Source organism: Neomonachus schauinslandi, chromosome 5, assembly GCF_002201575.2.
Source record: "Neomonachus schauinslandi chromosome 5, ASM220157v2, whole genome shotgun sequence".
Classification (NCBI taxonomy): domain Eukaryota; kingdom Metazoa; phylum Chordata; class Mammalia; order Carnivora; family Phocidae; genus Neomonachus; species Neomonachus schauinslandi.
The window spans coordinates 124901123-124913788 of record NC_058407.1 but is presented as its reverse complement, the minus strand read 5'-3'; the positions used below and the strand labels follow the sequence as shown (position 1 = coordinate 124913788).

At 48.4% G+C, this 12666-nt stretch overlaps 1 protein-coding gene across 2 annotated transcripts in view; it reads right to left on the bottom strand.

The window, feature by feature from the left end:
- The window catches only part of FRMD4A (FERM domain containing 4A), a 293292-nt gene that overhangs the window by 74440 nt on the left and 206186 nt on the right, over positions 1–12666 (bottom strand). For both annotated transcript variants that reach the window (XM_044915543.1, XM_044915542.1), the window contains exons 8-10: positions 6101–6184; positions 814–879; positions 502–559 (exon numbers count right to left, since the gene is read on the bottom strand). In XM_044915543.1, coding sequence (XP_044771478.1) covers positions 502–559; positions 814–879; positions 6101–6184 — 208 coding nt within the window. The remainder of the gene's footprint in view (positions 1–501; positions 560–813; positions 880–6100; positions 6185–12666) is intronic.

Here is a 12666-nt window from a genome sequence, read left to right as displayed (position 1 = left end):
CAGGAGTATTTTCTGCTCTTTGGCTGGACTTTGGGCAAGGACTTACACTTTTCATGTTGGGGTAAGTGGAGGGAGGAAAATTATCCTTTCTCATCATAGATAAGGGCGCACCAGCACATCATTATCTATTATTTCAGGGAAGGGATCCCAGGCAGGGGCATTGTGGATAAAATTAAAGTGAGTTTGGAATAGGGTCCATGTTCCACTGGACTTCCACACCCAGAAGCTCTGCAGTCCCGACCTCCCAGGATTCTTCGGAGTCTAAAAGGAAGTAGTGATACCCACTTTACAGGAGGGAACATGAGTTTTGAAGAGAAACTGCATCAAGTCTTCCTACACAGGGGAAAGTTCCAGTGCCCCAGCTCCCCCAGCACACAATCCTCCTGACCCAGTCCTCCGCCACGCCCATCTCCAGCCCCCCACCACATCTTCAGTCAGATTAAAAAGGAAAAAAGTGAGAGTTGCTTGTATGTTTTTTTTAAGGGCAGGCTTGGCACTTACCTTCACTGCGTAGTAGTGAACCCCGTAGGTTGGGAGAGACTCCACGATGCTCATGTAGCTGGGAAGACAGACAGACACATACACACACACACACACACACACACGAGGGTGGTTATTCGCAGAACTGGAATCATATACGTGTGTGTGTGTGCATGACAAAGCTCTCGGAGTGATGATTTACTTGAAAATGACCCTGAACCATTCATTGCCCCCCCGGAGATTGGTCTTTGCGAGCAGAACCGAACAGCCGTGACACATGCTGTGTGAACACACACAAACACAACCTCACAGGCACCGAGACGGGCCACTTACTTTACAATTGCTTGACCTCTGGTCTGGCCATTCAGTTTCTTGTAGTGTTCAATTACTCGATCCTCGCTAGAATTAAAAGACAAAGATTCTGTTATATATGGTCCCTAGGTCACCGGCCAGCACCCAGCTAATGGAGATACTTCTTCCGAGCCTGAGCAATCTCCGGAGAAGCTCCAAGGAGCCAACAGCTCCTGGAGAAATGATTTATCCTGCGTGGCATTTCTGAACTCAGCCCAAGTGAGGTGCCTCGGGCTACAGATCTCCTTGGGGTCAGCTCCCTGTAAGAAATGCTACCATGTGAGGTGAGGAAGCAGCAATGAGCATGCGTGTCACTGGAGAGGGACGCAGAACGGGGGATGGGAGGGAGACTGGGGATCAGGGCGGATGTTCTGAATGCCCACATGTCTTCCTTGCCCTCCTCATCTCCCAAATCCTGTGTGCACAGGGCCTCACAGTGGCAGGGCGAAGGGGGGGGGGGCGGGGCAGACGTTGACCTCAACAGAATGCCCACGACTTCCCTATCATGAATTAGTGGTCAGGGTTGAGAGCTTCCAAGGAGGATAGGAAAGCTCTGGAATCTGGGTCTGGCTAACACAAACCACAAGACAATAAAAGGCCCAGAGAAGCACTGGGAAACAAACCAGCTACGAGAAGTGAACTGGGAACACCTTGATCTCCTGAAATCTTACTTCTAAAACAAGAGACCAGCTTGTGCCTTGGGAGACACTGGCCAGCCAAACGGCTCTTTGACAGGGCAGAGGCCATGAAGGGACTCTCTGAGAAGTGACTCTGGTGCCCAGGGAGCTATGGCCGCTGGCTTTGGAAGCACATCCCACCTGCTGAGAAGTCAAGTCCAAAACACTGGGCCTCTGCAACCCGGCCACACCACCAGGAGCCCCATTTTTCCACCTTCTGCCTTACGCCTCCCTCACCTCAGGCCAGTGGGCTCCTGGTGGTGTGGAAGGACGCAGCCCTAGGGATGAACCCTCCAGACCTCCCTGGTTGGCCTTCATTACCTATTATTTAGTATCCCAGAGTTGATCTAAAGCCTTTTCTCGCCAACATTTTTTTTAGGAAAAAAAAAGGCCATTTCTGGGGGGTAATGTGTCCTATATGTTCACTAACTACTACTTGGGGGTCATTTATTGTTTTGCCAATTATTATCTTAATCTTTAATGGCTGTCTCTTCATTTTAGTGTTCTGAAATCTGGTGTGTGTATGATCATCTGACTCTTCACAAGCAAGTGTCCTTACAAACACCCAGCACAGGAACTGGCTAGCTACAAGGAGCCCTTCTCTCATTGCAGAGTCATTTGGATGGGGTCTGGACCCCCTCTGTTCACAAAGGGGCAGGTGCAGCTCTGTTTCTCCTCAGCTCCCTGGCAACCCTGGACGCTCTACTCGGAGTGTGAGAAAGCCCCCTCCCGAGAGAATTCTCCAGCAGCATCCTGCCTGGGGAGAACCCCACCTCACCAGACCTTCGGGGTCACGTCGAGACATTCGGGCGTTGCTCTCCTAGCTTGCTCTCCTCCCACCCACTGAATCAACGGCTGCGTTGGGATGTTCCTACCATAGGATCTAGCATTTTGTGAGGTCAACTCTTGGATCCAGGCTCAAGCAACTCAGTGTAGATCTGAGCCGATTCCCTTCAGAGCTCTGGGAGGGAGGATCCCCGGGCTGGGCCAGGGAGATCGAAATCAGTAGCTTCCAAGCTACACAGTCGAGGCTCAGACCAACACCAGGGAAAGTCAGAAACACGGGTAGGCAGCTGTTTGGCTGCTTCCCGACTAAAGTCTTCTCAGTGCTCGACAGCTGCAGGGTTCGGCCACCCCCACTGCTCCCTGGAGCTCCTCCATCGGTGAGGCCACCATATCTAGCTTCTCCTTCCTCAGCTTTTCCCACTTCTTTGGGCCCAATCGAAACACCATGGGCCCATCCTGTGGATACACAGGCCAGGCTGACTGAGAACCCGCTCTGCCCCCAGCCCCGCCCCTACTTCCTCTGGAATTTACAGATGGCTCAAGTGCGCTGAGCTTTGCAGAGTTTCCCAGCGACCCCCGAGCTGTGGTAGGGACTCAGTGGAATAACTATAAAAAAATGCACCAGCCGGAGTAAACAGAATCCCAAAACCCTAATTGGAGGACACTGTGCTGCATGAAGGAAAAAGACAGGTGATTAAGGCTGACTGTGATTCGCCATAGCCATAGTCTTTCAGTGAGGTCATCTCTCCGCAGGTAAGGGGCCCAGGCAATGCATGGGGGATTAGGAGGAAACATGGGGATGGCGATATGGTTTCCTGTCTTGGGGGAGCCATTGCCTGCAGTGGGCAGTGATTTTGGAGGAAAGGCTGGTGCCCCTGCATATCTGGTATGGGTGGTGTGTGGGAGAGGGGCGTTCAGCGTTTGCGAACTTGGCCCTGGAGAGTAATCCAGGTCAGGGCCCTCATACAGCTCTGTTCTGTGGCCCTGGGCACATAACTTTTTTTTTTTTAATTTTATTTTATTATGTTAATCACCATACATTACACCATTAGTTTTTGATGCAGTGTTCCATGATTCATTGTTTGCGTATAACACCCAGTGCTCCGTTCAATATGCTGGGCACATAATTCTAACCTCTGCCTCAGATGCCTCCCGATAGGGAAATCCCGTGGAGTAGAAGTCCAAGCTTGTTACACGCTTGGGGAAAATTAGCAGAAAGGATTACGGCACGATTACTCAACATTATGATGTACCTTTCACTATTTGCTAATGGCATCATGTGACTTCTTACTTCTGCTCTTCATCACAGTCTGGATTGGGTTGGTATGGTTAATTCTGTTTTATAGCTGGGAAACTGAGGCAGCGGAGAAGTAATTCAAGCTTCCCCGAGCTGTCTTTACCCCACTGTTCAGAAACGTGGCTGGGATTCTAAAACCCACGGCTTTGCTCTCTAGGCTGTAATGCCTTTCCTGGCTAGTGTGGATGGGCTCCCTATGGCTTATTCTGGCCTGACGATTGTCTGCCACATCTGAGAAGGCCAGCAAGAGTGGGAGAGCCTGGAAGAACTGCAAATCTGTGTCCTCCATTCGGGGATGATCAGGGCTGCAGGCAGCTGGATAGAGATTGTGATGTCAGGGCAAGTGAAGGTCTCCTCCACCAACAAGGGGTCATGTTTACTCATAGAGATGCATGATGCTGAGGCCAAGGGACATCTTTGAACATGCTTGGCTGCCAGCTCTATGAAGCACGAACATCACTCATCCCTTCCTGAAATCTCTGCTTTTTTAAAAGTCCAGATAAGTAGGATGGAATATGAAGGCCAACTACAACTAGCCAACCACAGCAAAATAAGGTGTTTTTTTAGCAATGAATCAATGGGATGGTCCATGCTGCTGGCTTGTCTGTATACAGCTGGGCTGTGGAGCCTGGAGGCACCCGCTTCAAAAATGCCCCCCCCTCAGTTCTGCATCCTCTCTGTGAGTGTGCCCCTGGGTCTACATGAGGCCCAGGGAAAGTGCCAGCCAGGTCACAGAGACAGAGGGATGCTCTGGCAAGATAGGTATAGATGTGGGTAAAGACGAAGATGTTCATGTTGACACAAGAGAAGATAGGAACATGAAGAAAGGCATTTCTGTATTAGTAATAACGTGTGAGCATGGAGCCGACTGTGGAGATAATTAAAGAGAAATCCAGAGAGAGATGGAGAGGGATCGAGAGGGAGGGAGAAAGAGAGCGAGAGGGAGATTGAGAGAGAAGGAGTTGGTAAGCACAGGGTGTACAAAGTGTCTGGAAACAACTGAATGAGGAGACGGTTGAGGGCTGGTTTAGGCTGGAAGCAACTTTGACCCCAGACAACCCAGCAACGTCACAGCCCCCAGCCGGCGAATACAGCCCCTTGGTGGAGGAACTATTGGTCTTCAGAGTTATAGTCTTGTGTCTCTAGCTCCTTCGCTATTGGTTCCCTAAACGTGAACAGCTGGGGGTGGGGCCCAGAACATAAGGCCCAGGGAGCGTAGGGGACCGGGAGAGGGCAACAGGGCTCCAGGGACAAGGGAACAAGAGTGTCATCTGTTGGTGTTCCCACGTGCAGACAGCCAAGCCGGAAGAAGGCACAGTGGCACGCTAAACAGATTGTGTTCTGGGGGGCAGATTATAATTCTATAAAGCCACAGCATATCGACACCTGTGTTAGCAAAGGATGAATGGCAAAAAACAGCTCAGAGAGATGAGACTGGGGCGGGCCAGCAGCCTGGAGGGAGCTCTCTGCCCCAGGACTCGGCTTCTCATTTCTGCTCCCGCTACCCCATCATGTGGTCTCTTGAGGAGAACCGACTTCTGCACTGGAGTTTCATCCGGCTAATGCCCTCGAAGCATGTCCCATTCCAGCCAAAGGGGGCTCTCAGAGCCACCTGCATGGCTGAGCCACGAGTGTGCCGACTGCAAACGTGTCCAGAGGCGATGACGTGTTAGTAATCCGTACGTTTCATAGAGCAGAGTAAAGAAGCGCTTAGAAGAGTCACATGATACAATTGATCAGGACTGACCTGTTCTGCGATTTTTGTTTTATTATTATTGTTGTTTTATTATTATTATTTATTTATTCTTATTATTTTATTGTTGTTGTTGTTGTTTATAAAAGCAGTCAGCGCTCACAGCAAGTCAGAGGGACATGAGGGACGCGGCACGCCGCCTGTCGGGGGGGTGGGCAGCGGCCAGGGCCCGTGCACACAGAGTTTGCGCACATCACCCAGGAATGCAGGCCCCGCTCCACTGTGACCAGAACCGTAATCCGGGACCCTTTCGCATGCCCGTTTTGTTCAGAATCAGTAATTCAGGGCCTGGCAGATGAACTAGGGCGGAATGTTACATGGCAGCCAAATCAGGAGATATGAAACATTGTGGGAAAATCAAAGAATCAATCTCTCTCTTCTGCGAAGAAAAAACAACAACAACCCCGTAGTCCCACATCTCAAAACCTCACACATCCTGTCATCAAATGACAAGGATTCCAGTACGAAACTCGAGCAGCACATGAAAGGGTCTCCAAGGAGTTTGCAAAGCATCTAAAGTGAAATTTTAGAAGGTTTTTTTTTTTTTCCTCTTATTAAAGAAAACAGAAAAAAAGGAGGTCTCACGCAAACCATGGCATCTACATACATGCGGGAAATGGTCTGACTGAGGCCCAAGCCACTCAGACAAGATGGAGTCGGTCGGGCTGGGGTCCAGCCTGACCCTCGGCCATCCCGAGCCCCCGGCGCCCCGCGCGGGCTTGCTCCTGAGGGGTGTGTGGAGGGGGTGCAGCTTACCAGTAGGCCAGGGAAGGGTGCTCCTTCAGGGCTTGAGTGGGAAGCGCAGGCAACTTCTTCAAGTCACTCCTCACCACCTCATTGCTGGAAGAGAGGGAGGGGACAGAGAATGCCAAGGAATGGCTCACCCTCCGTCCAAGAAAGCCACCGCGTGCTCTGGGATCTGATCTGACCCAGGAGCCTTGGCCGAGAGACCCCATATCTGTTCCCTTTGAATGAAAAGTCGGGGGTGGGGAGGAAGGGGTGCTCCCTTTTAATTAATTTATTTAATAAAGAGGAAAGAGAACACACAGGGTGCAGGGCCCAGCGGCCCTCTCCCCTGGGGTGCGGAATAGGGCAGAGCAGACTGCTCACAGGAGGCCGCTACACGGAGTGGGACACAGACCCAGTGCCCCCCGAGTGGCACGAATCTGGGAGAAGAAGGGTCACCAGGGTCCTGTGGGAGAAGCTCCCAGGGATCCCGCAGGGGCTCAAGGGCCTCCGAGAATGGACTGCTTCTCCTTGAGAGCTGTTTCCCTTGCTGACACCCAATGCTAGTTTTCTTGGCTTGGATTGACCACACGCTGGAAACTGTTGTCCAAAATATGACAAATAACTTTTGCTTTTGATAAGGCCTGTAAATGACTCTGAGAGTGGGAAGTGGATTATCTGGTACTGGTAGGAGGTCCTGGCACCAGAAATCCTTTTCCCCCCAGACTCACATGTTCTCAGGTCTGAAGGACTCTTAAAACACTTCTGGGTTTTAGCCAGTGCTTTTCAGAGCCTTCACTCCAGTCCGCACACTCAGTAGCCCTGCAGGCCCACTGGGCCAGTGAATTTGCCGTTTGTACCCACTCTACCTCCAGACGCAATCCCTGGCCTCCGCCCCGGGGCGGTTTTGGTATTTAGAGGTCCAGCAAGCGTCTCATGGCCCCTGCGAGGCTGGCAGAGGCTCACCCCACAGAGCCTGCCTTGGTCCTCAGTTCTAACTTCTGTGCTCTCACACAAAGCAAGGCAGATTTTGGTCACTGGGACGCTGGGCAATAACATCAGAAGAGCAATGAGTTAGGAGTTCAGTAAATAGATATGGAGGAAGGAGAAGCACAGTCACAGACAGGGAACCCCCGAGGCATCTGCACAGCAAACCCCCCAACACCCATGCTGCTCACCGGAGGACGCGCCCTCCGTGAGATCCCACCCAGCCGGGAATGCCGTCCTCGGCAATGGATCAGCAGCTCCCCTGGGGATACCCCGTGCCACTGGGCAAAACCACTCCAATACTTTCAGTTCATCGATGTCGTGACAAAGAAACACACGGATGTTGGCTGGGGACACAGCCGCTCGCAGAAAGGGCGTTTCCCAAGTGGAGTGAGAAACGGTGCGGGCGATGTTTGTGAGTCCTTGGCTTTGAACCAACCAACTGGAAGGCTCAACTTGCTACTGTTCGAATCAATAAATCCAAGTATTTCAACTGTTATCACCTAAGTGCTAAGGCAAGGATTTATCAATTAATCACTAAGAAGCTGAAGGTATTTGGGGAGCCCCTGCTGTAGGGAAGGTAGTGCAGGGGATGAAAAAATGATAAGCCACAGTCCTCATCCGAGAGGGGCTCACGAGTTAGTGGGCAGGCAGGACGTGCGAACAGAAAGGTAACTGAATGTAAGGGCAGCGTTTGATCATGTTGACTCAACGAATTCAGTAGCTCAGAGGAAAGAGAGCCCCCTGGGCTCTTGGGGAAGAGCAAGCTTTGGGGCAGGGTCTGTATGGATATTCCTAGGAATATCCTTTTCTCCTTGGTGGGACACAGTGGAGTGTGGTGGCAGGTACACTGAGCCAGGAAGATCAATTGGAGTGTGTGCTGGGGGGGTGGTGAGGGGAAATAAGGCCAACTGCTAGGCAGATTAGGCACAGAATTGTGAGGACCTTCAATTCCAGGCTCAGGGAGTTCAAACGCATCCAGTAGGCAATGGTTAGTCCCTGGAGGTTTTCAAACAGTGAAGCTTCCTGTGTTCAGGACAATTCAATTCCCAAGCAGAGTTTGAAATTTTTACTCCCATGCTATGAAGGCATAGTGTAAAATATTCAGTTCACCAAACCCTGGAGAGCCCAAATGATGAATTTATGGAGCTTGCCTCTCCCCTTTTAAAAGTACAAGCACCCCGATAACAGGGATTTGAATCTCTGTAAATATTGAAAAGCACTCTTTGGGGATGAACTTTTACTGGCCAAAGCTGTGGGAGAAGCAGTGAAGCTGAAGCTGGAGTTTGGGTTTACTCACACTCATCCCATTTAGAGTATATTTGGGGAAGGAAGGAACTCAAGGAGGAAGGGATTGTCTTACCCACCAAACACTAGTTTGTTGGCAAACAGGTTTCCCCGATGACAATCACAGGCTTGACTTCCTCGCTGGAGCCTGCAGGGGCTTCTCCAGCTCTCCCCCAGGGCAAGGTTACACAGACAAATATAACAAGAAATCACTAAGGCGTGAAGCCCGTCCAAATCCATTACATTCTGGAAGGGATCCATGGCTCTTAATCCTTCCCAAAGGACAACTATGTAGAAATGTTCTATTTGCCTTTCTGCTGTCCGTAAACATCTGCACTAACTTAGAGGTAGTCAGCCCTGTGGAATGATCTGGCCCTGCTCTGTGGCCGTGTATCACACAGTTGCCCCGATGGGAGACCTGGTCACCCCATCTCCAGAGGTGTGAGAAGCTAAAACCTAATGAATATGCTAGAAGTTCCCAGCTTCCTCTCTCAGGATCTTCCACTGACTTGGACATCTCCCCCAGAGTTCAGTGCACCTGATAAATGCTAACTTAGAAGACACCCGAAAACAGTTCATGTTTCATTTTTAGAAAAAGAAAAATGGTCTCTTGGAGAGTCATTTGCTAAACTGAGAATAAAACCGAAGTTTTTCTTATTTTAAACATTAACCAGATTCTTTTTCTTAAAAGACTTATTTATTTATTTATTTGAAAGAGAGAGGGACAAGCAGACTCCCCGCTGAGCAGGGAGCCTGATGCGGCACTCGATCCCAGGACCCTGGGATCATGACCCGAGCCGAAGGCAGACACTTAAATGACTGAGCCACCCAGGTGCCCTGTTAACCAGATTCTATTAAAAACTTTTAGGTAGTTATTAATGTTGCCAGCAAAAAAAGGGGACTCCCGATGCTGCACCAGTCTTTGGTTTAGGGGGCTCTTTGAGATGATGGGTCTCTCTTCTACCACCTATACTGCTCATCAAACATAGGAAGTTTGAATGATCTACTAAGAAAACTTTCTAAGATTTCTAGGAATACATCAAACGGGGAATTTGCCTGAATAACAGCAACGACAAATTTAACTAAGACACCATAAAGCCAAGGAAGCAAAAATCAAATTTGAGAGCAAATTAGCAAAATCCACACGGGTTTGTTTTCCTTTAAAAAAGTGAGGAGGGGCGCCTGGGTGGCTCAGTTGTTAAGCGTCTGCCTTTGGCTCAGGTCATGATCCCAGGGTCCTGGACTCGAGCCCCCACATCGGGCTCCCTGCTCCACGGGAAGCCTGCTTCTCCCTCTCCCTCTCCCACTCCCCCTGCTTGTGTTCCCTCTCTCGCTGTGTCTCTCTCTGTCAAAATAAATAAATAAAATCTTTAAAAAAAAAAAAGTGAGGAAATACTTTTTCAGGAGATGTCCATAATTTGCGGGACAAATCTGGGGCAAAGAGAACATGCTTAGTGCGGCAGAATTCTTCCTGCATCCAGGGGTTTCGAGGCACATGGTACCAAAACACTAAAGAGCACTAAACAGGGAGCACTGCCCTGAAATTCAGAAAAGGCAACACGATGCTCGTGTCACACTAATAATGTCACCATGCCTCCCATCATGATGCTCAAGTTCCCCAGGGGGAGGGACTTCATAAGTAAAAGAGTCCTCATGATCCACAATTCCCAAGTCTGAAAAGCTCTAAGAAATGGACATTTCTTAACCCAACTGGTGGCAAACCTAAACTTTTCACACAAGGCAATGTTTGACCTTTCTCTGTTCCACGTGGTGCACATATCCATGTTCTGGCGCAGGCACGGTAAGAGACGGGGCTCCCGGTGCCCCCCCAGACGCTGACATGGTGTGCAGGAATACCCCGAATCACTGTCTAAAACCTACAAATTTCTGAATTTGGAAACACGGGGACTAAAGTTTCAGACATGCACTGTGGGTCTCAACAACTTTATTCAATGGTACAATGAATCTAGAAACCTCTGAGATAGATTAATAAGGGAAGCTGTGTATTTTTTCTTCTTTGCTGCTTTTTTTTTTTTAAGATTTTATTTATTTGACAGAGAGAGAGACAGCAGATAGAGAGAGCAGGAACACAAACAGGGAGAGTGGGAAAGGGAGAAGCAGCCTTCCTGCCAAGCAGGGAGCCCGACGCAGGGCTCCATCCCAGGACCTTGGGATCATGACCCAAGCCGAAGGCAGACGCCCAACCACTGAGCCACCCAGGCGCCCCTTCTTTGCTGATCTTTAAAAGCCATACAGGAGGGCGCCTGGGTGGCTCAGTCTGTTAAGCGTCTGCCTTTGGATTTCCCTGATGCCGAGCGATGGTGAGCACTTTTTCATGTGTCTGTTGGCCATTTGGATGTCTTCCTTGGAAAAATGTCTGTTCATGTCTTCTGCCCATTTCTTGATTGGATTATTTGTTCTTTAAGTCAATCAGAGAAAGACATGTATCATATGATCTCACTGATACGAGGAATTCTTAATCTCAGGAAACAAACTGAGGGTTGCTGGAGTGGTGGGGGGTGGGAGGGATGGGGTGGCTGGGTGATGGACATTGGGGAGGGTATGTGCTATGGTGAGCGCTGTGAATTGTGTAAGACTGTTGAATCACAGACCTGTACCCCTGAAACAAATAATACGTTATATGTTAAAAAAAAAAAAGAGAGAAGATAGTAGGAAGGGAAAAATGAAGGGGGGGAAATCGGAGGGGGAGATGAACCATGAGAGACTATGGACTCTGAGAAACAAACTGAGGGTTCTAGAGGGGAGGGGGTTAGGGGGCTGGGTTAGCCTGGTGATGGGTATTAAAGAGGGCACGTATTGAATGGAGCACTGGGTGTTATACGCAAACAATGAATCATGGAACACTACATCAAAAACTAATGATGTAATGTATGGTGATTAACATAACATAATAAAATAAAATTAAACAAACAAACAAAAAGCGTCTGCCTTTGGCTCAGGTCATGATCACATGGTCCTGGGATCGAGCCTCACATCAGGGTCCATGCTCAGTGGGGAGTCTGCCTCTCCCTCTCCATCTGCCTCTCCCCCTACTCATGCTCTCCCTCTCTCAAATAAATAAATAAAATCTTAAAAAAAAAAATGCAGGGAACTATTTCTTTCTCCTTCTTCTTTGTGAACCAAGTTCAAGTCCATGTTATAACAAAGAAAATGAGACACTTGCCGACCTCCTCCCTATCACCTACTTTCTTTCAGGTGTGTAGGGAGGGCTCAAAAAGCTGTAGCTGGGATGTTGTCTGTAAAGGTTCTCCTGGCAATTGTGTGACCATCTGCGGACAAACGGAAGCACCTGCCCCCCCCCCCCCCCCCCGAGACCTCTCTAGCATGGGATTCTAGATTCTAGATTCCAGATTCTAGATCCATGGGCACGGATCATGGATAAACAGGCCACACTGTACAGAGGGGCAACATTACAAACATTATGAATTATGTGCCTTTATTTCTGATGCTAAGTACTAATATATATCTAAGTAAAGATTTTTTTTTTCTTCACTAGTGAGTTTGCCTTCCTAGGGTGATGCAAAACATTTTATGAGTTCCTAACATAGTTGTAAACTTGTAACATTCAAAACCAGTTTTTAAAAATTTTTCTAAGTCTACAATTGAAGACAATAATCTTAAATAGCACAAGAAGAAGCAACTGATGAATTTGCTACATTACCCTTTAGAGTGGGCATCTTAATTTTGAAAAACTGATGTCGTGTTAAAGCCATGAGCTGCTGTGCTATTCACAAGGTCAACTCGAAAAAAGATACTGACAAGGCTTCACAAAAGACACAGCTATCATAATATAAAATCTCCTCCTTACTTTAGATCTAAACCATTCCCACAGGATTTGAAGATTAACATCCTGCAAAATACCCTATCTGAATACTTTTCTATGCTCAGAAAATGTGAATTACACACTTGAAAAGCTCAGTAAAATGGACTTTTGTGCTTAAAACAAAGATTTCTGTAACAATTTATAACTTATCCACTTGAACATTTTGTTTCAAATTTTCACAGATTCCCTTCCTTTCAAAAGGCCTTGCCGGCGTGAAAGATTCCGGCTGTTTCTCGCTTAAATCATGGGAAAAACATCACACACCCCTTTCTCTCTCTCTCCCTCTCTCTCCCTTCCTGTGAAATAATATAGGAGAATTATATAAATTTAAATTCTTCCCACAGAAACTCTTCTTTGGGCTGACAGATGTGTTTCAAGCTTAACAGATAAATTTTCTAGAAAGTTTCCAATAGGGACATTTGCAAATTTGGTGTATTATAGATACTATGAGGTTATATCAGTTATATTCCAAATGTTG